This window comes from Rattus norvegicus, chromosome 18, assembly GCF_021556685.1.
Source record: "Rattus norvegicus strain SHRSP/BbbUtx chromosome 18, alternate assembly SHRSP_T2T, whole genome shotgun sequence".
Lineage (NCBI taxonomy): Eukaryota > Metazoa > Chordata > Mammalia > Rodentia > Muridae > Rattus > Rattus norvegicus.
In genome coordinates this window covers 13,819,881-13,846,269 of record NC_141551.1, presented here as the reverse complement: position 1 = coordinate 13,846,269, position 26,389 = coordinate 13,819,881, and the positions used below count along the sequence as shown (strand labels likewise).

Here is a 26,389-nt window from a genome sequence, read left to right as displayed (position 1 = left end):
GAGTCCATTTCTATTGATGCAAGCTGCCCACCTACAATGGACAAATTGCCCTATATTATGCTATGCCTTCTATGATACTCATAGCTACCTGTGGCTATTTGAAGCCACATGGATCTGGTTCACCCTTTTCCTCCATCTTCTCTGTCCTTCTGTCTGTCTGTCCTGTCTTTTCTCTCTGAAGCTCTCAGTCCTGCCTTCCTTTTATCGCTGCCCAATCACAGAATCTAGTCTTATATTTCACCAGCCCTCACCCGCATATCAACAGCAATCCATTCTAGGTAAACCCATCCATCAAAGGTAGTAGCAACATCTAGCTTAAACGCTGTGGAAACCATAAATTTCTCCATTTCTTCGTTCTTATGTTGCATCATCAGCCACATTGGCAAGACCCAACAGCCGTTGAATCCACCTGTGGTCCAGAATGTTAACTTTTGAGAAATCACAGTATGGCTGCTGTTCTGTTATACCCAGCATTGATAAATGTAGGAGTATGGCCTTAATGCTTTCAGATGCATAAGCAGACTTATTCTTTGCCTTATATCTGTGAGACTGCTTCTCCTATCCAAACTTTGGCTACTAAACTGACAACCTTTCCATAGGAAAAGCTAAAATAGGAAGAACCAACTTCTTTAGGTCCCTCCAGCACATGTTTCCACAGCCGCCTCTCCTTCTACTGGAAGAGCCTGAGTTTTCTGCTGACTGCCTTCCATCATGCCTGTATCTTTAACTAAACCAGTCTCCTCATCTGCTTAGACGTCATTCACTTATCTTATTAGGCACATGACAGTGCAACATCCTTCCCATGGGGTCTGCTTATTCTCCAATAAACAAATAATGACCCTAATAATCATTCTTCATTAGGCAAAAACAACTGTATTGATTATATCCCACTCCCAAGCATTTTCTGTACCTCAAAAATTCTCTTAAATGCTTGACATTGTCTCTACTCCTCTCTGTTTTCTTTTCTCTAGCTTTCATGTGCCCATCACATGCAAGCTATGCTCGAAGACCTCGAAGCTGTCTCTTTCTTTACAATGTTCATTAAAAAGTCATAAACCCAGTAGACATTGATTTCCCCATTCTCTGCCATGGTTCCCAACTCTCTCTCTCCTCCCTTTACACCTTTTCCTATCTTGGGACAAGGTTTCCAACTCAGACTGGCATCAAACATCTGGTGCTGCTAAGGATGACAATGTTCCTGTTCTTGTCTGAGTCCAGAGATAAGCAGGGTTAGACTGGTCAGTTCTTATATGGGAGGAGATATTGTCATTTTTCAATCTCTCTTCACAGAAACACATTGTTCTTTCAGCTTCCTATACAAAAGCATGTTCTAGATCCATCTACTTGTAATGTCACTCACCTTTTCTTAGTCTCTCCAATCTCTTGAAAGTCAACTGCCCTTGGGCTCAGTCTTTGACCCTCTTTTCTTTGTAATTTACCTTTAGTGACCTCAACCAATTTCATGGCTACAAATTCCAGTAAACAGAAAAATCTCTAGGTATCCAATCTCGGCCCATGTTTCCCTTTCAGGTCAGTGACCATTTAACCGATCCAGATCACAAACACAGTGTCATGTTCTACACCCTAATCTGACCTCCTTCTCAAGAAACCTTCCCCAAACTAATTCGCATTTGGAAAATCAGCATTCTGGTAAATCACTATTGATCATCCAGTAGGCAGAATCTAGAACTAGCTCAGAGCATTGTCTGAGCATGCCTGAGAGGAAGTCTCTTGATTAGCTTAACTGAGGTGAGAGAACCCACCCAAATCTATGGGTTGCAGTATTTCATGGGGCTAGCGTCTCAGGCTGAATAAAAGCAGAAAAGCAAGCCAAACCCCATCTGATTCCTGAAAGCAGGAGCAATGTGGCCGCTGTTTCTAACTTTGGCTGCCATATCTCCCTGCCATGGCAAACTGTACACTCAACCCATGCGCTAAAACGAACCCTAACCTTTTATTGAGTATTTCGTTCAAGCAACAGTGAAGGTAACTAATGCAGAAGCTAAGGTATGAAGAATAATACTCTTCTTTGACTACTCACACCACCCAAAGTCTAGATTCAAACTCATACCCTTCACCTTAATTCTAGATTTGTTAGCACCTCCTGTCGGACCACCCCTCAAATATATCCAGAAACTAGTCATGGCCACCCCATCCACTGCTTTTCTTTCACTTTCAGTACTCTCACCCCCACCCCCACTAGATCATGGCAAAGCGCTCTAAACCGGCCTCCCTGGTTTTTGTACTTGTATCTCACTTTCCTTGGTGATTTTAGCAGAATCCCATAGATACCATTATGTTTCTGTCTGAAAACCATGTAATGGTTTAGTATCTCATTTAAAATAATATCTGGATACCTCAAGATAGTATATAATATGCCTGTATTACCTTGTATCTTGCTAAAATCTCCTTTGTAAAATCTCTTGCTATTTCCATAATATTCCCAGGACGCTGCTGCCTCCAGTTCTTTATAACTGCTGTTCCCACTACGCAGACCTCTCAACCCTTAAAACCTGTTCCTTCAGTCCGTAGAATGAAGTAGCATTTGGCTTCTGGGGCCATTGAGATTACATAAACAGTTAAAGGGCTAGGTGTTTATTGTGCTGAGAGCTAAATGGACAACTCGGAATTATTACTGAATTGCTGTATTTCTGCAAAGTTTGTTTGCTTAAAGATAGTTTAGTAATTTCTACGAGTCCACAGATGAGTATTTAATGTGACAGTCTTCCTCTCAGGAATGATCTGTGGCCATTTTCCTTTTTTTTTTTTTTTTTTTTTTTTCGGAGCTGGGGACCGAACCCAGGGCCTTGCGCTTCCTAGGCAAGCGCTCTACCGCTGAGCTAAATCCCCAACCCCGATCTGTGGCCATTTGTGGGACCTGAGAGTTGGCTGAGCTCCAGCAAAGTAGCTTCTGTGGATGAAAATCTACCTTACATTGTCTTGATTCTTTGCAGAATAGCAACACTGACCTTAACTTACGAGAAACAAAGAAATAACCAAAACTAGAGCCTTTAGGCATAAGCCAATGTTGATCTTAGTCCATCGTAGAAATAAAAGTAGAAACACCACCCAGGACCCCTCTCCTACTCTATGGGAGCAATATACAGATTCTGGTAATACCAGGAAAGTTATTCTGGGAAACATACTGTTTAAAATAAACAAAGATGGAAAAAATGTCATCGTTTTCTTGGGTGCTAAGCTTTTAAAACAAAAATGATGGGCAGTAAATCTTAAGTGATAAAAATGTCTCAAAAATTGTATCTCTGATGGTAGAAAAAGCCAAGTAGTGCCTTAACATTTAGACGATAGCACTTTTAAAAGAGCAAAGGTGTAGGCTGGAGTCAGGTCCACTCACCCCTGTTCTCCTCTCCGTTGGCACTGGTCTCTGCCATCTCAGCGCCATCCAGGTCTGGGTCACAGACTAGATCCAATGTTCCGTCCACTGGGCATGATGACTCCTCTTTCTGTAGCAGTTTGAAAACAAACAAAAACAACACCAAAAAAGATTTACAAATATATTAGCAACTGAATACATCTGAATAATGTTCTTAGAATCAGGAGGTGTCATCAGAATTATATGTGAGTAAGAATTGTAGTACCGATCGATTGACTCTAAATAGAAAAATTAGTTCTTAGGATAAAAGAAGGGAAAAATAAAGCATTGAAAAAGCACCATCACCATAGTAGATGTTTCTAGGTAGTCTTCTAAAATCTATACACAGGGATGAAGGGATGGCTCAAGTGGTTAAGAACACTGCCCCCTCTTCCAGATGTCCCAATTCCATTTCCAGCACTCACACAGTGCCTCACGACCATCCATAACTGTAGTCCTATGGGATCCAATGCTCTTATCTGTTGTGCGTGCATGCAGACAAAATACTCATATACATAAAACAAACACAGACATAAATATGAAAGAAACTATTCACAAGATTTCCTCTCGATATATACAGTTTTCACTTTTCAATCCTATGTTCCTTCTGATAAAGACCAATGGATGACATCTCAGAAATTTGACCAATAAATGAAACACCCAGCTATGAAAAAAACAAATGGAAAAATACAAGTAATTGTAACATGGTTATGTTGTTTTCTATAATGCACAATGGGAGAAGAATTGGTGGAATTACAAGTTAACGGAGAAATACTTTGCCAAATGTAACTCTTGGCATTGAAAATAAAACTTCTCAAAGGAATTAATGAACTTTAAAAAGAACTCCTCACTTATTAAAGCAAGAACTTGTTTTCGACTTAGCCAATCTAATACAGTGCAAAACAACAAATTATTCTAGTGGATTATAATTATTCTGATAGATCATATTCTTATGTTTTTGGCAAAAGCTGCAGCCTGAGGAGTTTTCTAATCCATATGTCACTTCCCATTCTCAAGAGCATGAAGAGTCCATTAAACAATTACGAAGCATTCATCCAAAGCATCTTCTGATATCTATCTATATACCTCATGGTTTAAATTTTATTTTCTATACATATATGTTATGCATACATTCATTATTGGTAAAAAACAAAACAAAACAAATGAATCCAGACTTTCTCCAGGGTATCACTTGCTACCCCAATTATAAATTCAAGCATACAGGTCCAAGCGTACAGACACGACTGCAGTAAAGTCAAGATGTGTACGCTAACTCTGCTCACCTAAAACTCCCAGCTGACGCTCTGGGACTTTCCTCCCTATAGGTCTTAGAGAATGGACAAGTTCCATTCCCACGTTTATAAAGTAAACTCTGAGGTGTTCCTTAATGAAATCTGTCACCGTTCATTATTCATACAGAACCCTTTCTATGGCATCTGAAAACCTTCTGGGCACAGAGGGTATTCATAGAGATCCAATCGTATTTACCTTGACGTACCTCAAACTGTGTGACACACGGTATACAAAAACGCTCCAACTTACTTTGAGAGCATAGAGGCCTGACTTTCCAGGGATTTTGAGGAATGTTCCATCCCCTATTCGGGTGTTGGTGTGAAGCATGGCATTCAGACAGGCTAAGGGAGAGGTTCCACTGGAAAAGGAAAAGTGCAAAACATGAGCCCAGCTGAGACACAACTTATTAAGCCAAGCATTCTCTCAGTTAAAAAAAAAAAAAAACATTGAGAGAAGAAACCTCTTTACATGCCTTCTTAAAATATCTTCCCACCCTTGAAACATCTACATTACAATGAAGGGCCTCTCCAGTTTCCCCAAAGTTAATCAGATTCATCTGTTTTACAGACTTCAGGCAAAAAGTCTCCTAAACACAGCTTTTGTTTTTATTCACAAAGCAACCAATGCTGCATTTTACAGAAACCGAACTTTTATGTGGTGCTATTTTGCAAAATGGCACGATGAAGCCTCAGTTGAAAAATATTTCAGATACCTTAGTGGTTACACTTGAATGATAAAAAAAAAAAAAAACAAAAAACAAAAAACAAAAACAAAAACAAAAGTTCAAGGCCTGTACCTCTTCATAGGTTGAAAAATAACAAAAGAATAATAAGAAACCCACGGAGAACTGATTTGGAATTATAAGTATTTAGGCTGCTCCTAGTATCAAATTGCTCACACGGTGAATGAGGAATTAGCATCTAGGTTCAGGTTTCCTACAGGTTCGACACTGTCAACTTTTCCTTGCACATGCGGGAATGTGTGTCTGAACATTCTGTCCAAATATCTTCTGTACTAAAGATGTGATGAAATTAAGGGTTACAGCAATATTTAAAAGAAAACAAACTATGCTGCATTCATGATTGAAAGTATCAGTGCGCACATGCGCAAACATTTGTGGACTGTACTCAAGGCCTTACAAAAATGTTAGTCACATGTACTGTGTGTGTATCGCACTTCACTTACGAGACAGGTGCCTTTGGATGCTATAATTGAAAGGTATGAACACTGCGGTTTACTGTCGATGTGCACGTGTACTATGTGACTGTGTGCATTTAATTTCCAATTATTCCAAAAGATCAGTATTTGGTTAAATCGGTGTTGATTAGAACTGCCCTGCCCTACTCCACAAGCCGCTTAAGACTTAGATTTTTAACCTCAAATATTTTGAAACAAAGGAGCCTTTAAGACATGAACTTTCAAATTTTGAGTTATTAGGCAAAACTAAATTATATGCTACTAACTTTTTCTAAAAGCCAAGATGTTCAAATCTCTTATTTACTAGGAAGGCTTGCTGGTAAAAATAAAAAAGAAGAAGCAAAATTGCTGAGTTGCAGGAACGCATTATTGCAAATCAGCATGGATATGCATCGTGTCCTGAAGGTTGGGAGCAGTCTAATAATGTGGGTCTTTATTATTTTAGGAAGCAGCTTTTCTGTGCCAACGTAGAAATACAATTCCATTGGGTTTGACAGGAAACAAGAATCCTAATGTAAATTTGGTCAGAGGACAATGTGCTGTAACAGTTGACTCACGTGGGAACAGTGCTATGGCCTTATGTAATGTCTCTCCTCAGGAAGAGCCTACAAGCCCACTGGCCTCATTTCAGTATTTTCCCTCATGAAAGATGTTTGCTCATATGTAAGTGGACCGAGCTACAGCTATAAAGTAAAAATAGACTCGTCTCCCTAGAACTATCTCTCTACAAATGAATTCCAGATAAATAATGCAACATGTTATACTGAACACTGCAAAATATGTAATTTTTATATTCCACTCTCCAGACCAAAAAGCAGAGAAAAAAAAATTGATGCTGGGAATGGCTGTGCCAGATTTCAGGAGTTTTAAATTAGTGAAACTGTCAGAAATGCAGACTTTCTACAGGGACGTGACAAGATGTGAACATGACAAGTCACACAGAATCCAGTCCATAAAAATTACACTCTCTAGATCTTTAAAACCATAACTTAACAGAATTGTCCAGCTGACATCAAACTTCACAATAGCCTTCCTGATCTTCAGAGGACATTCTTAATGCACACAATTCCAAGGATGTAGATTGAGGACATTTAGGAGGAGTGTAGATTTAAAGGCAACTAAGAATACAGAACAAATCTACTACTCCAGTTTACGTTTTCTAAGGTAAACATGATCGCAGATGTGAAATTGCTGGTTTGGTAGCAGCTTCATGCTATAATTAATGTCAGCTAAGGACTTCATCTCATACAGACAATAAGCTTTAATGAGCATAAGTGCATTAGTAAGGTATACTGTGTATTAACTTAATAAGCTCAAGATTTACCATGGAAAAAATCAAAATATGTAACTCACAACCATAAGATAATAAAGCTCCGAAGATATCAACAACTGTTTTAATTTCCTCAAATATTTCCCCAAAGAAACAAATAAAGTATTTTGATTTAAAATTAAATTCACCTTCTTGATGAATTAAAATGTTCTTGCAACTCAAGTCAATCTGGTTAGTCGTCCCTCATTAAGGTTTTAATTGCATTTCTACATAATTATTTTGTAGATCATTATTTTGATCTATCTCATTTAAAAACAGTAAAATGCTTTCATCTAAAGATACCAATGTTTCTTAAAAAGAAGCAATAAATCCAGTGTAATATATTCAATGGAAAAATAAACCTTTAAAGTATTCTAGCTTACACCTTTACTTATGGCTATTGATATCAATTCCCTATTCCATAGATAACAGAGCCTTCTTTTCTTGAAATATATGCGTGTCGTCTCACCTAACTGCTGTACCAAATAATTAAATGAAAGTCTTATTTGTACAATTTTATTATTTTATATTCATAAAATGTAGAGTATCACACACACAACTATGAAGGAGAGTGGAACACATCTGTGCCCCCAGTTACTCCTGTACAGTTGGGACAAACATTAATCTTGTCCATCAGAATTGAACACATGACCTCCAAAATGGAGCACATACTGTGGGTGGAATCATAAAGCATCAACATTTTAAGAAAATGGCTCAGAAAATTCAGGAACTACTTACTTTCTAACAGGATGGGTTGGAGGAACGGTGGCATCCATTTGTGAAAGAAAAACAAAGGACAAAGAAGAAAAGAATATTAGTCTTATTGTACAAAGAGTGGTTCATTTCACCATGTCAATACGTAAGACAATGTTCAAGAGTGGGACTTAAGTCTTGGATTTGGCTGCCTGGGGAAGTTTGGGAAGAAAAATAGAAACATTAGGCTATAGGGTGACTGATTCCTTCACTAATATTTCTAAGATGTTTCCACTTTACTGACAATGTGTGTCTATTTCCATATGGAAAATATAAGACGAAATAAATAAGCGGGGTGTTTGCTCCACACAGGCCCTGTAACCGGGCAGTTTCCTATACACCTGCCAGAGTAGGCCCACTCAACTTGTTAGCTTTTCCCCCTGGACTGAAGGCTGTGGAACCCTTCTGGTTTGTTTCATTTCCCACAACCCCTGAAGCAGAACAGGGGTGGAATTTGGAGGGAGGGAGCAGGCATAATTTAAACTGTCTAGACATCAAAGAACCTCCAGAGACACTTTGCAGAGCTCTGGTGCTATGTGAAATATAGAAAAACCATTCCTTTCTATCATCAAATTGCTGATGGAACACATAAAATTTACTAACAGTCAATTCTGAGTGCTATAAATGGACAGCTTGTCTATTTAAGTAATGTTAAAAACCAGGAAGGATGCTGGGAAATGTGATTGAAAGAATATTCACAGATCTGACAAAGACTATCTCAATCACAGGTGTCCATCCCTTCACACAGAAAAACACTATTTCTACAGAATATTTAAGTCACACAAATCCTAAACTATTTTATTACATTAATGTGGTTTTTGATAAAATGGTAGAATCAGCTTTCGGTAAATTTTTTAAATCTCATTTTTCAAATATATGACTATTAAAAATTAATGCTATGCAATGTAAATCTAAAAACTTAAGAAGTTTAATAAGCAATTATGCAGCACGCTTATTAGAGAGAAACTATGCTGAGTGCTATTAATATAAATAATTATATGCTCACTCTCCCTTCAGAAAGGAATTATTAATAACTTCTTACAAATATTTCTACTGTAAGGTTTGAGAAAATATCTTCACTTTGTAAAGAACATTTTTTAAGAATAAATGATATGATTTCTGTTGATACATGTCATGGGTTTAAACATAGATAAGGGTTCTTTTGGCTTACGAGGTGAAAACTGAAATGTTTCTGCTCAGAAAGTGTACAGTTTACTGTGTTATATTTTACAAATCATATTCTTGAAATGTTAAAGGACAAATAATGCATCTTTGGTTATTTTGGCGATGTGTATGCTTGCCAGGCGTGGGCCTGCCAATGGAGAAGAATTGGTCACATTGCCAGTGAAAGAGTTGCCTTGTAGGCACCCTGACTAACACAGGGCACGCTGGTGATACATCAGTAACGTAGATGATTGAAATCACCCCAGAAAATCAAGAGCACATTAACTTGCTACTATGAAATATTACTGCCAGTAAAGACTGAAATACCTTCAAAACTAGATACCCCTGAATACAGTATGTGACTAATCTATGCATGTAAAACACCTAGGCCATGACAGATGAACAACACCACCGGAATGTGCATTTCACAGGACTGCAATCACCCCGATATTTGGATTTTGAGAACAGAATCTACATGATTTGTGGAAGGAAGTCTCCAGAGAGCTCAGTGGAGTCTGAGGTGGGGAATAACAAGACTGGAATTCAGAAAAGTATAAAATAAATAGAAACCAAAGTGACTCAAATAGGACACGGCTGAAAGGAGGACATGTTGTAAATTTATATGGGAACATATCTACATCATAATTTTTCAGTGCAAGACATCAAGCCCAGAGCTCTGTGCATGTTAGGCAAGGAGTCCACCACTGGAGTTACATTTCCAGCTCTTCCGTGACTTTCAGTATTTATTATATCTCTAAGGGAAAGTTACGAATGTAGACTTAATGCTCCTTTATCAACTACAGCTACTATGGCAAAAGGTAATTATGAAATGGCATGACTTAATTGTGTTCCGACTTAATGCATACATTTTAAGAAGACATTTCAGATTTAAGCATTTAACGCACAGCTCTGATGGCCCATTGACTTGTATGGAGAGATGTCTCCTTAGCAGCTTTGTTCTTCTTAGTACCTTAGTATTCTTAGAGGCTAGAATTTTCTCCACTTTATAAAGCCTGTAAGTCACTGGCTGACGGACTGCAGAAATTCACAGAGATCCTTACTATGCTGATAGGTCATCGAGGAAAGTAAACTCTTCTGTGGAAGGACAAGAGTTTATCTACTAGTTTAACTTAGTATCTATATGGGCAGCAAGAAGTCTTCTAGATTCATTCTAAATATAAAGATATAGTTCATTATATAAATTTCAAAGAGTACCCCTAACGTAAGGCAAGGCTGTTCCTGCCAATTGCAGACATTTTGTAGGGTATATGCCACAAGGGCAAATTGATAGTGGTAAATGTCTCACACACTGATACCCACTGCCATGGCACCAGGACTACTACAAAAAGTAGTCAAACATAAAAAGTAAGAAGACTCCAGAGGTGGTCATTGAGGTACAACTGAGGTTAGACTATTGGCTAAGTGTATCATATTTAGTTGGACTATCATGACGTAGGTCCTTCAAATACAGAATGGGAATGACAAAAGTTACTGTATCAGAAGGACTCCTCTGGGGTTGAGCTAAAACATAGATGTACTAGAGAACTATGCTGGTGAGTTGTAAGTATTCAAGGGCTAGATGGGCTATTTACTTCATATACTACCATTACTACTAAAAGTAAGCAACTGTTTGATGGTCAAATAATATCAATGTGGAAAGAAATTGATATTTCAGAACTCATGTAAAACTTGGCTAGGGAAAGCTCTATTTAATTTCTATTTTTTTTACCTCATAGTAAAAATTAAGGTAACACCTGCACGTGGGGAACTTGGTGAATAGCTTGTACTATGTAATATAGAAATTAAATGAGGAGAAAGATAGCAATGGGTGTCTATTATTATTACCATCATATATTCAGAGTATCAATAGCTGGTCTAGGCCTTTGAAATTATTCTCCATATTCCTTACAGTCACCATAGAGTGTTAGCACAAATCTCAGCCTTACAGCTGTGACTGAAGCCTGAACACTAAGAAAGATATCAAATAACAGCCAAGTACCAGACCAAATTCTGACTTCATTCCCAGGCCCATGCTCTCTGAACTGTCTGGTGCTCAAACCACAGAACTACCCCTTCCCCTGAATACTAAAAGGAGAAATGAAAGACACAAACAAAAGCCACATTCTGTAGATGTTAAGTTTTCTGAGCTTGTCTTCGCTTAACCTTAGGAAATGGTTGGTTTCGGATCTTATAAAGAGCTGGTCTGTAGTAGGTAACGGTTGCTTGTCTTCCTCAGGTAATGCTAGTCATGAACGTTAGGGAACGAAAGGCTTAGGGAAAACAGAGTGGAGAATCCAGACCCATAATTGAGATGTCTCTGTAGAACTAGATCATTAAAGAAAAAAATTCTATTCATTGAACAAACATTTACACAAACCCTATATAAGTCAAGCTAATCCTCAAATAAATTTACACTCTGACAGTGCTTTGCACATAATAGAAATGTATGCTGAGCTGAGATGAATTTTCTGAGTACATATGAAAGGACAGGGGACTCGAGAGAGAGGCAGCCTTGAGGCATGTTTCAAACCAGAGGAAAATCATTTGGAATTTAAATACTGCTTTTAGTGTATTCCAAAGGGATGACTGCCCTTAATACAAATGCAGCTACAGTCAATCCATGGACAGTTTGTACCATTCCCCCATTCCCTATCCACAGCAGGCCAAAGGACATATTCCCAAATACAGATTTCCAAAAATTGATGTTGGGAAAATAAAATACTGAATTCTATACACCAGCGGGCAGACATTAAGCCCCACATGATAGATTGGTGTCATTGCAAACTGTAAGCACATATTGTGCTCCACCCATAACTCTCAGCCTTTTATACCATGTGACAAATGGTAAACACTGCAACAGTCCCACGTCCATCTATGCTATACTAAGCCATGATTCAAAAATACTGCAAAAATGGTGTTAGAGAAAACAACTTTTTATGTTCCCTCATCCAAATTAACCAAATAAATCAACAGTACATATCAAAGTTGCAGGAAAATACATTTTAACTTTGTAGTGGTATTTACCCATACAATAAAAGAAATATTTAGCTGTATTGCCAAAATAATAGTCTTTTTAAAAGCATGTAAAACATCTATTTTTCAAAGATGCATTTTAAAATTCTATGTGTATGGATGTTTTACCTGCAAGTACGCGTATACACTACATGTGTACCTAGTGCCTGTGGAGACCAAAGGACAATGGAAGACCCACTGGTTCTAACGTTTGGTATAGTTCTAAACCTCCATGTATGTGCTGGGTCTTCTGCAAGGGCAGCAAGTGGAGCCATCTCCCCAGCCTTAACCTTTTAGCCATCTCTACATTCCTTAGTCAGTGAGCCATCTTTCTAGTCCCTAAAGCATCTATTTTATCGCAAAACATGATGCAATGTGATGATTCTTCCTGTACAGATTTTAAAAATCAAAAGATATAGCTACGAACTTTGGGTAGCTGAAAAATGTACCTATTCAAAACTGAGAATGGCATGTTTTCAGAATTTCCTTCACAGAAGACACACTGTGCAGGGAAAACACCTTTCTCCTGCGTCCTGCTGGTTCCTTCTCTCGCCTCCCTTAACTAAAGCACCTCAAATTATTCCATTCCTTTCTTGTGTAGGAAGCCTTACTAAAGCTCATCTTAAATCCACATTCTTTACTTTCACACACTCTGATTCACTCTGTCCCTCACTCACAAGAGCAGCATTCCATTGTCTCTAAATGTCCTCCCTGATTTTAGCACCTCCTATTTCAATTTGTCCGACACACTTAACCAAGCAATCTTTCTCCTCCTACAGCCATAGCGACCAGAGACTGATTTTGTTAATTGATGACTTTCCCTTCCCTACAGAGGAACTACCAAGTGCGCTCATGATTGAGTCTCTTAGGATGTACTTGGCACCCATCTCAGCTTCTACCTCCCCAGTGGCTCAACTATGCTCAGGGGGTTGCCATGAGACTATGGCTCTCAAGACTATGGTTTGGCCCAGGGGAAGCCATTTGTTGGGAATCATCACTTACATTAACAATGCTTAATTTCTGCCTTCAAAATACAAATTCTAACGGAGAGTCTAACTACCACACACATAGAAACAATTTTGTGCTCCAAGGAGATCCCGTTTCCTCTAGGACGGTCTCAAAGCTTCATTTCTTTCTTGTGTGTTGTCTTCCAAAACTGTTTATACAGCTCACGCTCATGGCCTCATCACTTCCAATCAGTCTGAAAACCCCATAAGGAGCCTAAAAGAAAGGGCTGCCATGCGCGCGAGCATAACATATTTACCCTAGTCTGCTTGGTATCTAGAAGGTTGACTCCCTTCTCCTTATTAATGATTCCAGCATAGCCATCAATAAAACCAGTCTCGGTTTCCCCACCGGGAAAGCTAGCAGGATGAAACCACCCCTGTTGTTATAGTGGTTGGGAGTTTTGCATACTTTTTGCAACATTAATATACAAATATAGAGACAACATAAGTAATTTTCAGTTGGAATATTAGCAATGGAGACACAAAAAAACCAAGTAATTCGTGTATGCTTAGCCTCCTTGGAGCTCAGAGAATAAAGATAGCCAGAGCAAAGTGAAACCAATCCTAGAAGGAGAAGAGGGAAGAAAATTAAGTTCCCAGAATCCCCTGCACCAAATGTTGAAGATGAACCATGGGATGCTATGTTAAATGAAGCAAAATTGTCCTGCTTACATCTTTATCTGAATAAGAGAAAGCCTGAGACAAGATAACTTCACCCAACCTGTCACTTCCTCATCTGTCACATAAAAAGAACATAGGTGTACGGTGTTTTCAATTATTTTACTGCATTTACTTTTAACTTCTTTGGCGTAGGTATGTGTGTGCGTGTGACTGTGTACCATTAAGCAAGTGTGGAAGACAGAAAGTGATTGGTAAGAGTGGGATTTTCTCTTTCCACCGTGGTAGCCCTGGGAGCTGAACTCAGGTGATTAGTGTTAGTTGGAAGTGTCTTCACCCACGGAGTGATCTCAGGAGCTCAACCAGTGCTTAGAGATCCCCTAATCCATTTATAGCTAAGGTTTTAAATCAATCTGGAATTGGTACACTGCCAGCTTTTCAGAGTGGATTCTAACTGGGTATTTGACTGTATGTTTCTCTCGTGTCAGTGTTCTTTGTTAGCACTAATGGCTTCTCCTGTCCATCATGATCTTCCTACCCACCACCGGCTATACAGCTTACGCTGATCTGACAGTGATAGCTTCTGGCCGCTCTGACACTACTCTGCTGCTGCTGGCAATCTGACTCTATTAACGATTCTCTATGCTCCTCGCACATTCAGGAAATGTTGATAAACTAACATTTCACAATTTATAGAGAAGAACAAATTTGGAAGCTTCGTGATTCCAAGAATTGGCTGAGGCTATCCAGACATGGCTTTGTGAAATATTCGTCTAAGAATATAAGCTGGTATAACCTAATTTGGAAAAACATTTGGCAATATCCAGTGAAGAATCTCTCTACATGTTCTGTAGATCGACAATCTTATATTTCCATATAAGCTCCAGAAAAAAAATCTTATTTTCACTGAGAGATAGTACTTACAGGAAAAACATTATAAATGATCTAAATGTTTAGTACATATAGCTATGAATATAGATAAATATTTATTTAGGTAATCACAGTAAAATATGGAGTCTACAGTATAATAATACTTAGTAAAGCTTTGATATTGGTTGCCTCTGAGGAGAAAAGGAAGGAATTCAAAGAGAAATCAACTCTTTCTATTGGAATTTCTTTAATGAATCAGAAGCAAGTGTGAAACCATCTCCACGTGTGGATAACAAGTTAGTTTTTTCCTTAGTATAGAAGTATCTAATCATTTTCAAAATAGAAAAAAGGGATTTTTATTGCTATTCACATTTTTCCTTAAATCATATCATATATTCTCCCTTGATTTTATTTTTAATGATTATTTTATACAAGAAATAAGTATTTATTGCCATGGGAAGTATTTAAGTACTTTCTTATAAACAACTAAAAAGTCTTCTCAACACTTCACAACCCCCCACCCCAAGAATAAATCCCACACATTGTACGAGGAGCAGTGAGCACTACATCTTTTTATTGAAATCCATAAATCAATCAATACTAGGGAATAGGCATCTCTTCTAGTCATTGCTTTATGACAGGCTTGTCTTTTTGCTGTGTCTGGAAGACTTTCCGAAAGAAATGTCTTACTTTGGGGGTTTAATAAGTAATAGAATCTTAGATGTTTCTAAAAATATCTTATAAAAGTAGACATACTGTGTAACACTTTAAGTGTTTACCATAGAACACTAAAACAGTAAAATAATATAGCATACTTAGTTTGCATGTTATTTTATCCATTCACACAGTGAAAAGGAAACTTGTACACAACTGATGGTTATTATATAGCTCTCTTTCAGAAACAAATTTCAAAAGTTGAGTTTTTTATTTGATGTGTCCATTAAAAATTTTGGAAACTACCTTCTAACAAAAGTACTTAGCCAATGATGGCTAGTACCAATCTTTAAGCCTATGCTGATCTGATAAAGGGTGGGAATGTTTTCCACCAAATAGGTGGAAAACATGAAGGAGAAACTAATGGGCAGGACAGAACACCCCATGAAGCACTTTGATATAGTGCTGAGAACCAAGCCAACTACGGGGGGCTCAGGAAAACATGGTATACTCTTTTTGTTTTGTTTTATTTTGTTTTTCTTTCAAGGCAGGTTTTTTTCTGTATATCCCTGCCTGTCCTGAAATTTACTTTATAGACCAGGGTGTCTTGAACTCATAGATGTGTCTGCCTTCCAAGGGGTGGGAGAAAAGATATGATCCACCATGCCCAGCTAACACAATATAATCATTTAAAAAATCAGCCTCCTCTCATTGCAGAAGATGACAGTGTACATGACGGGATTTCAGCATGAAGTCAAACTTCAACTTAGATAAACCAAGAAGACAGATCAACGAGGAACCCGTAGGATCAGAACGCTTACAGATGGGAAAGAATTTCACCACCGCAACCATGGTGGAGATGCGTGAGGGCAGAGATGTGGAGGACAACTCGAAGAACTTGTGGATAGTTTCTATCCATTTCGCTCTGTGCCACGGTGCACTCCTAGCAAGGGTGAGGCCCTGGGTTCTCTCTCCAGCCAAACATAAAAGGCACCGACAAGGTAAACGCTGAGCTGAAATTTGGGATTGTTTCCAGGACTTCAGGTAAACTGCAGTATAAATGCATGTAATGGCTGGGGTGAGATTTAGCATTGTTTCCAGTCTTGTAGGAAAACTGCCATATCCTTAATTAAGGTGGACAACACTGAAGAGGAAGTCTTTAGGCAATGGGGAATTACTTCTGTACTTTAAGGACAGGCAAACAGAATTCATATACACACATCAGAGTTCATGTTGGGATTGGAGAGTAACACTTGGACATCAACATACAGAAGACATTTAAGATGGGGACACCTGAGGCACCTCAGAGAGAGGAAAAAGGAGAAAAATTATTCACTTGCATTAATTATATTCCAAACTTCAAAACACAAATTTCAAGTATTCCTGACATCAAAGAAAGGGGGAAATGATATAAAGATTTCATTAAACATTATTAAATATACATAACAAAGTACATGATCTCAAATTACCTATGCATACGAAGTAACCAAGATCTTGCCAGTAAGATCTTAATATAATTTTGCTATTGAAAATAATGCAAGCCTGTCGCTAAACATTTGCCCATGGATACAAGAGAGAAATCACCCCAGATCACAGTGCCTCGAATATCTTAAACTTTGCATTTTGCAGATTTTCTTCTAGCCTACTTTGCTTTCTCCCATTTTAAAGTTACACTGCCCAAGAATATTTAACTTTTATAACTTTCTGATACTGCTCTAAAAGGACCATAAATTAAATGTTAAACTGTTGATTTGTTATCTGCTTCTTTCTTACCCAGTAGTCTTCAATTCTTCTATACATGAGAATTTTAGGGGAACTTTTAAAATGCCAACCTCAGGGTTTCATATCTGCTAAACAACGGCAAAAACAAAATACCAGCGAGGCCCGCTATTACCGTTCTTGCTAATCTTTCTAAATGATCTCTGCGTGCAGTTGAATGGTCCCACTGACGACACCGGTGGACATCCAAATGTATGCACTATGGAAATATGTGATGGTTGAGATCTCTCTATCTTTTTTTTATAACCAATCTAATGTTCTTAAAATATATTTGTAGATATGAAATAAATCATAAGGATATGGGTTATGTAAAGATCCTTCTGTGAAAAGTGCCAAGAAGTTTTAAAAAGAATTAGTTTGTTTCCACCTTTACCAATAACAACTGAATGGCTAGGAGTATCATTAGGAGATAAAAGTGCACAAATAGAATAATTAATCTGATTAATTAATGGATTAACTAATTAAACACATAAACCAACAAAAATCACCAAGGATGGCTTTGTTTTATGTTTAGTAGTAGTAATAAGATGACATGGTGATCCACATACGTGTTTACTCCTGTGTTTTATACATTAGCCCATCTTGGTGCATGTGTCTGTGCTAGGAAGTTTTATGGTCATTATGCTCTTCCTTATTATCTTAATAATTTCTTCTAACACATTTAACATATTACTAATATGTCTTACTCATGAATAAATTGACATTTACTGCAATTCTTCATATACAAATGCATAAGAAGAAGCTTTGGGATGTTTTCCTTCTGTTTGTACTTCACAGCCATTAAAGGTTATTCCCCTTTCAAGGAAGGTCTTATAATTCTCATAATTCTTCACCAATGTATGATTGCCTGGTATCTGAATTTTCTACCATAGCTACCTCTTTGCCAACGTCAAACCCACTAGTACAATAGTTCAATAAGAATATATCATTTGCCATGGCTCTTCCAAGCTCTAAGAGAAAGAGAGGCACTCCCCTGTCCATTTCTTCCCATCTGTTTCCTCCTAGCATTCTCTCTCTGGCTGTCCTCATCTAAAATTCCTTCATCAGCAGAATGTCAAGAGAACTCAGCTCAGAATTTTGCTGGCTATGAGAAAAATTTTACCTTTAAATGTTTGATAAAGGAAACAGCTAAAAATAATTAGAACAGCCATTGCTGTTTAAGACTGGTGTGCATAACGATGATTTAAGCTAGCTTTTTCTTTTTATGACCAATTATTTTCAAGCTACTTTGTTTACTGATGTAATTTTTATTAGACATATGAGCATATTTAATAAACATGCCTTAATAAAATGTTTGATGAAATTTAAGTGTCATAGCATTATGCTGGTATAAAATACATCTGTAAAATTTGAATAGAATTATATAATAAAAAGACAAACTATTTTATACAAGTCTTAAATTCAGGGTAAGGCTTCTCATAAAATCTCCCTTTTGAGAAGGAAGTATTAATACAAAGTCACGTGAATTCAAGTGTTCCTTCCCTTCCCAAGCTTAGTATGTAACACATAAACACAGCAACTAAGTTCAGGTCTAAAGCAGGTATAGTTCGCATGACTTTTGCTTAAGTACACCATCTTCGAAAAGGATACGGGAGAGACAGAAGTCGCCTGCAGGGACTTTGACACAAACCAACAGCAACAGTCTTATTTCAGAGGTGGAGAATGGGTGCCCAGTAAGACAAAGAAGAGTGAGGAAATGATCAAATCAAATACTTAAAAAGTATATATAGTCATTGTGGCATGTGTGTCTGTGTGTATGTATGTATGTATAATGGTGTATGTATAATTATGTATGTACATGTGCAGGTGTGCACACGTACGTGTGTGTATAAGTGTATGTGTAATTGTGTAGGCAAAAGTGTGTGTGTGTGTGTGTGTGTGTGTGTGTAAACAAACTTCGCTTTACAATAATATCTTCCTTGGGAGAATATGTATTTTGATAACTTCTTGAAGAGAAATGCAGTTTTGCATAAAACAAACCTTTGAATACTGAATTTGACAGCAATATCATTCCAACCAGGTTCACAAAGAATTTCTCAAGAGGACAACTCACTCCAGCCAGGATGAGGGAGAGAATGGGTAGGAAGCAAGAGAATGACTAGCTGAGGGCAAAGTTCAAGAAAAACCACTGCAAACCCGCACTTCCACTTCAATGACCAAGGGCAACTGAGAGAATAGCTGTTCTCGAATACTACCTCATGTAAATGTAGAAGTGCTCCAATCAGCCTTGATCTTGTAATCTTCCTAAACACTAGGACTTGGGGTATCCCTGCTTCTGACTGTTGTCAGACATTAAGTACAGAAAGGTCCACTGTACTCACTGAACATGAGTTAATATTCCAGAGCCTTCACACTGCCCCATTAGTTAAGCTCTCAGGAAATAGTTCCTTTATGTGCTTGCCACCCACATCCACGAAATCAATGTTTCACCATAGCTAAGTCAGGATATCTCAAGGTGCTGTGTCCATCTCTAAAACCACTTCCTAGGTTGCCAAGACACTGTGGGTGCTGAGCAGGCCTCAGTTTACAGAGGTTTGTGGGTGAATCAAATGCACCCTCAGGTGCCAGTAGCATGGGCAGTAGCAACATATTGTAAGCGGCGAACTACGACCACTTAAATAAACGGACCTCCTATTGCCAAATGACAGCGTTTAAGTCCCGGGCTGTATCAGATCTGGTTTTATCAAGTGAGGGGGTTGGTGAATCCATTTTGATGGTGAGAGCTACTCAGTCACATCAAAACCACGTGATGGGCTCCACACTTCACGGAGATGAAGAGAACTATCATAACATCCGCAAACAGAATACCCAAATTCTCTACACTTTGTTCTACATATCTCTGCATGGGAAAAATGTGCAGATATATATTTTAAAAAAAACTATTATAAACTGTAATAGCCTGGTGTTTGCCTTCAAGCACTGATTTGCTTGAATAGTGACTTACACATTGATTATTAGTTTCCTAAGCTGCAACCTAAGGTATCATTACTTCATTTTCAATAACACACGGTGAACAAGTGTCAGAGCAAAGCCATCAAAATCCAAATTCTAAACCTGTTCCTCTCACTGGGGAAACATTTGCTGACCCTAAAATGCTTCCTTTTGTCAGGGCTTGTCCAAAGGGAGTTTTAAGCAAGCGCCGTAAGTTTTCAAAAATAAACAGTAAGCTAGCGCATTCCTGCGTCTCCTGTTTCCTCCATGGTTTGTTCTTGCCTCCTAATAGGCATGTTTTTCTTCTTTGTCCCCCTCTCTGGGGACCAAAATCTAACGTTAGAGTGTAGCCTATTGTGATGTAAAAACAAGCCAAGGCTCACATAACATCTCTTCCTAGTGAAATTCTGAGAACTCGGGCCACATACCTAACTTTGCTTATCTTCAACTTCCTCATCTGTAAAACGAAGAAACAGCACACATCTCCTCCAAGCTTCTGTGAGGATTTAATGAACGAAAAAAGGAGAAAGTGCTTGGCCCTCCTCTAGACACTGATCACTGCACAAATGTGCGTTTCCTGCTCTTTCGCCAGGCTGACATTCAACCAGCGGCTCTAACGATATTTACAGACACACACATCTGTGTTTCCTTTCAGGTCTCCACCTGAACTTCCTGATGTTCAACACTCAACACACATGTCATCCTCTGCATGAAGATAACTAAAACAATATGTGCATAAAAACAACCAAGGAGAAGCACCGAGTTTCTAAGGAACATATCTAATATGCAAAACATTCTAGCACGTTCTTTAAAAAAAAAAACTTACAGTGCTTAAGCAGCACAAGGAATATTAGAGGCAGGATGCATGGTTCAATATACCTTAAAGGTACAATCCAATTTGGTTCTTGGTATAACAGCCAGAATCATAATATGCTTTTGGTGAAGACAAAAACAATACATGCACCGTTGGCCTCAAAGGTAATCATTAATGTAACAAGGCTTCAAAGAGTATCCTTCAAAGAGTCCTAAACAAACAGGGAGTGAGCAGACTACAACTTGTACAAAGAAGACCGTGGTCGTGTAGTCACTATTCACAGGGAAGAAGATTTGGAGATATTCCAGGGAGAAAAATAAACATTTCTGCCTAATACCACAGAAGGATTTTCATGATTAGATAAATTCGTGTATAGCATATGGCCACAGTTGACAGATGTAATTCAAGCAGAGATATTAAAAAGCACTCTATAGCCTTTCATATTTTCACTTCCCAACTCAGCCCACTTTCTGAGTTTCCACACTAGTTTGCAATTGTCACACTGGAGAAGCAGAAATGACAGATATGAGTGAGTTATGTTGAGGAATCTCTCTCATCACCTTTGACCCAATCACTCAGCTCACACCACCTGGCCTCTGGGCATCCTGTGACTCTCTCATGTCCACTAAATATAAACAGGGGAAGTGAGTGACTGTTGTGGGGTTCCATACAGGAAGTCCCTCAATGTCCATTTCACCCACAATGCTACCTGGTACCTACCCGGAAGGAATGAACGGAACCACTCCAATGCAATCCCAGCCACTCCTGCTAGTTCAAGCATTCGGTTCAGCATCACCTCATGACCACCACGAAAGCAGCTGAGGCTCTAATACAATCATCATGGAAAGGTGTCCCAAATCCTTCATTCCAGGAAGAGCCTTCATACACACCAACGCTGTCTCCAAGCCATGCCGGGGTCTGAAACCAGACTGGAAAATATTATATATGTGTATATATAGTACAACTCCCACAAACCACTCTTCTACTTTGTCATATTTCTTTATAGCCACTAAACCCATCTCTATGTATCGCCTGTTCAGGGTGGAGATATGAACATTCAAGGAAAGGTTCTTTCCGGTAGAAGGGAAGCAATAAGCCCAGGAAGACCTGGTGCTGCCTGGTAAGGTTCTTGAGGCGATCCCAAATGGAACATACTTTGTCCTGAAGGGAAGAGAGAAAACACAATGTAGGTTTCCAAGCCTGACCTTCTAAACTCATTAAACAGGGTCAAACTATGCTTGTAGATTTAAGAAGTCTTAGCTTTCCCAGGAAATAGCTATGGCAGACTAACTCTTGAGGCTCCATTTTTCACTGAGCATCTCTTGACTTGCCCTGAGTCTCACCTCGCGAGCAACTCTTTAATAAATCTAGCAACCTCTGTTTCAATGGCACACCTAGACTGTCCACTGTGAAGACTTTAGACTTACGGGCACGGGGCTCAGAATCTTAGACTGAGAAACAGCTTCAGAGGCATAAATGACTGATGGTTACACCAACACCTATTACATCTTAAAAAGGGAAAAGAGCTAAAACGAAAGCAAAATCATTTTTTCTCCCTACTGAATAAATTTCTCTGAGACAATATGAAGACACTGTGTGGATTCTCAAGGATTAGCCAGAGAGTTGGCTAATCATATTTTCTTGGGTCCTTTGCTGAAAGACAGAAGGAAGACTGTCTCCTTTCCAGCATGTCCTCTGGCATAGAATCATGCAATGCTAACGACTAACTACCTATGAGTTTCAATCCCACCACAAAATTTTGCCAAGCTCTATGCTCCTAGGATATATTCAGAATAAACTTAAATGATTTGAATCACCTCAGCTTCAATGTCTATGTACTTACACTACAGGGTTTTTTTTTCCTTAACAAAAGCAAACTGCAATATACGAACTGTCTGTTATAAACAATTCCATTTAAAGCTAATAGAATCCTGCCTCTCTGTCTCTACTTCACTTCCTCTACTGGCCATGCTCATCTCATTCTTGTAATATTCAGTTTACAGGAAAGTAAAAGAGCTTTAAAATGACCATCTACTATATTGCCTCTGCTGCCCACCTCATCTGTGTTTCCTCACAGCTCGTTTATCCCGTATGTCAAACATCCAGAGATCTTTTAGACATATCTGGACCTGAGATTTCTACCAAACATAATACTCATTATGTTTTTCTACATGGTCTTCAGAAACTTCATCACATCTCGTAGAACTTGGTATGTTTTTCACTAAGAGTCATGTGAAGAATTACTGACTCCTCTAGACAGAAAAAAAATCAGAAAATATTATTTTAAATTCATAGGGATATATAAATAAAGGGATAATCTATTAGTGGCGTAATTAAAATGTTCAATAAAATGGGAATTTAGCAATATGTCACTCACATTGTACATCCTCTGTCTGACTTGTCACTGATCCCTGACTGCACAAACCAAGGTTCTGACCATCTCATAGGTAGACATTTGTTATTGGTGTCTACAAGAAATAGTTATTTCATCAGATAAGTGTCTGCTGTAATGAGCCCATGATCTGGGAATAAAAAGAACTGCAAACATGAAAGGGTGTGTCAACGGCTTTCTAGAAATTCATAACTGGGTTTAGAAAGACGTGCAAATAAAAATAATAACAGCAGCACTTTAAAGACTTCTCATTGGACAGAAAAGAGGGAAATTAATTTCTGCCAATGTCCTGTGGAAAAGACCTCCCAGAGGAGGTGACAACCTGGATGTTAAATGGCAAACAGGAATTATAATATTATGGCCACAACAGCCAGTCAAAACATTAGATCTATGCAACTATCAAAAACTTTAAAAGGCACTACTCATAACTAAAACATATTCTGTGTTACGTGCAGCTTACAGGGCAATAAATCTACTTCAGTATCAAGGAAAACCCTTAACACGTTTTGAGTACTCAATGAGTATTAACATGTGAGACACAATGACAGGACACAAGTAACGGGACAGATTTACCAAGTAAAGGCTCCTTACACATCTAGAGGTAGACTTCCTATGATGGTGTTCTTGTTCTCTTGAAATCTATCCTCCTAAATTTCATTTTTTATGCTTAAAGCTTTATGACCAAATCTCTAACAAAACTTGGATGACTCTGGCTCAATGAAAGATGTACTTGTCATTAAGTACATAAGTCAGGAAAATCCCTTCTCCTAGAATTCAAAGACTTGGCTTCTGCTCCATGAAGAAACAGTTGTTTCAAATGTTGTGGAATCTTAATTAAGAATATAAACTAAATAGCACCCCCTTTTAAATTCTAACAAAATTTTATATAAAATAAGAGTATAAATTATTATGCTTCTTTTTGAAATTTGAGGCATTTGCTGCCAAAATGCTACTGCATATTATTTCAGAATACAAGTTGGACCCCATTCCATCATGATTAACAGATTCCAAGTTAGAAACAAAGCAGCCAACAGTGAAATTTTCTGTACTAAACATCTAAAACTTGGCGGCACATTTTCCAAGGTTTTCCAAATTACTTTATCTCTGTAACAGCCTTATGATGCAAATAAAGTTGAATTTAGCCTATTTTACTGAAAAGACAAGAGAAAAATACTGAGTGACTTATCTAGGATAACACATTATGTTTGAAGCAAAAAATAGAGCTAGAATTCACATTTCTATTCAGTCAATCAGAAAATTTCATCAGCCTATTATATGAAGGGAACCACAGGAGAAAGAAAAATCAATGAGACATAAATTTCTCCATGAGTGAAATGGCAGTCCTATTACAACATGGGAAATGTGAGAGCTTATTAGACAGCACAGCAAAGGAACACACACATCACATAGCAGAGATAAAATGATAAATGGAGGCTAGTGGCAGAAAACGTCACATCTGAATTGGGCCCTGAAGGTGGAGAGAGAAAAGACTCTCACAAGCCAAGTAAAGTCAGACAGACCTAAAAGAGATTGAAGTGCACATAACATGTAATGGTGACTTTTTAAATGTAAAAAGTTTGATGTGTCAAATATAAATCAAACCCAAGAAGTAACTTTGAATGAAAAATAAACTGTAAGAACACCTGGAGCTTTTCCCACATTAGGATCCTTCCTTAAGACTCCCTCCTCTCCTTTTAATCATTTTTATCTGGAAACACACCTATCCTCCTCCTCAGTGCACCAAAATATACCCACTAGCTTCCCTTTTAGGTCAATAAAAATGTGCATCAGGCTCATGGGGCATAGGGACAATGGATACATGCCTCCAGAACATGCCTTTAAGGGGATGTCGCATTTTCAGCTGTAGGTCCTTTCAGACCATTGGCATTACAAGAGAAGTGCACAAAAGGGAAAGAGACGATGCAAGGACCTGGCTGCCTCGGCGTTGGAAAGAACAGAGCTATCCATCTCATTGCTCCATGGATTTCCTCTGTAGATGTTAATCTGAGAAGTGAATTTAAATGTGACTAAGCCATTTGTCATAATAGCCCACAATAGCATAAGAAGCCTATGCATTGGCTTAGAGTTTAAAACAGTCAGAAGTCCTTTGGTTGTTCCCAATTTTCAAAACATATGAAAAACTATTGAAGAGTAATAACTAAATACAAATGCACCTTTAGAATATGCTTTGAAATTTATTTTCAAATTTTAATTTATAGTGAATATATATAACTATTGTATAACCGATGAACTAAACAGAGTATGATAAATTAGATATAAGTGAGATTTGATAGCCTTAAATGAAGCTGAACTTAAGCTTAATCAGATTTCACACACACACACACACACACACACACACACACACACACACACACAATCTATCTCATTCCACGTTGAAAACTAAAAATCCACTCACTAGAAGAATCAAATGATTATAGCTACTAGGAAAGCCTGATAAATCATTTTGCTTCAGCTGTCCCTAGGTGAAAAATTCCCATTCACCTTTCAGGCTCTTCATGCCATATCATGAACATGTAACATTTTAATATAATTATATCTAATTATGTAGTAATTGATCTAATATGTAATTGGTCTTCAGTTTGTTTATATACCAATAAGGAGGAGATACAAGTTAAATAAAATAATAGCGCAATTTTTTAAAACATGAATACATAAAAATCACAAACAGGTTTGTTGAGAAAAAGAAAAATATGTGTGCAATAGAACCCTTTGATTCCATTGCACTGCAGGTCAATGTTCTGTCCCTTGCCCCATGTATCCTATCCTCATGTGAGATTGTGTATCTTTCATTTGTCCTCGAAAAAATAATGGACTAAGGATGGTCAGAAAAATGTTCTTTCCATCTGGTAGACTCACTGACCCTGGTTGAGTTCATCTGACTCTCTAAACAGCCCATGGAGGAAACATAGGACCATCCACATCTATTCTGGACTTTCCTTGGGTAAGATATTCAAGCCAAGGAAGAACCCACAAAGGCGAACCCAAGAATTTTAGTTACACATATAAATTTTCAATGCTACATCTTTTATCTTATCTCCTGCCAGCTACTTCACAAGCATGTACAGCTGGAGGTCAATCCAATGAGCTACAGGTCAATGTGGCTTGTCAGCGGAAACCATCAGTGGAAGCAAAACATGAGAAGGACACCTCTGTCCAACCAGAGCTTAAATAAGACATCTGTCTTTTCTTCCTTGAATGGTTC

At 38.1% G+C, this 26,389-nt stretch overlaps 2 protein-coding genes across 2 annotated transcripts in view; both read right to left on the bottom strand.

Annotated features, from left to right (window-relative positions):
- Asxl3 (ASXL transcriptional regulator 3) overlaps positions 1-5,024 on the bottom strand; it is a 107,918-nt gene extending 102,894 nt beyond the window's left edge. Inside the window, exons 1-2 of the mRNA XM_087593606.1 lie at positions 4,916-5,024; positions 3,356-3,464 (exon numbers count right to left, since the gene is read on the bottom strand). Of these exons, the coding sequence (XP_087449732.1) occupies positions 3,356-3,464; positions 4,916-4,993 (187 nt within the window). The 5' untranslated portion in view covers positions 4,994-5,024. The remainder of the gene's footprint in view (positions 1-3,355; positions 3,465-4,915) is intronic.
- A 16,480-nt stretch (positions 5,025-21,504) lies between these two features.
- The window catches only part of LOC147999684 (putative Polycomb group protein ASXL3), a 47,761-nt gene continuing 42,876 nt past the window's right edge, over positions 21,505-26,389 (bottom strand). Inside the window, exon 3 of the mRNA XM_087593607.1 lies at positions 21,505-21,692. Coding sequence (XP_087449733.1) covers positions 21,572-21,692 — 121 coding nt within the window. The 3' untranslated portion in view covers positions 21,505-21,571. The remainder of the gene's footprint in view (positions 21,693-26,389) is intronic.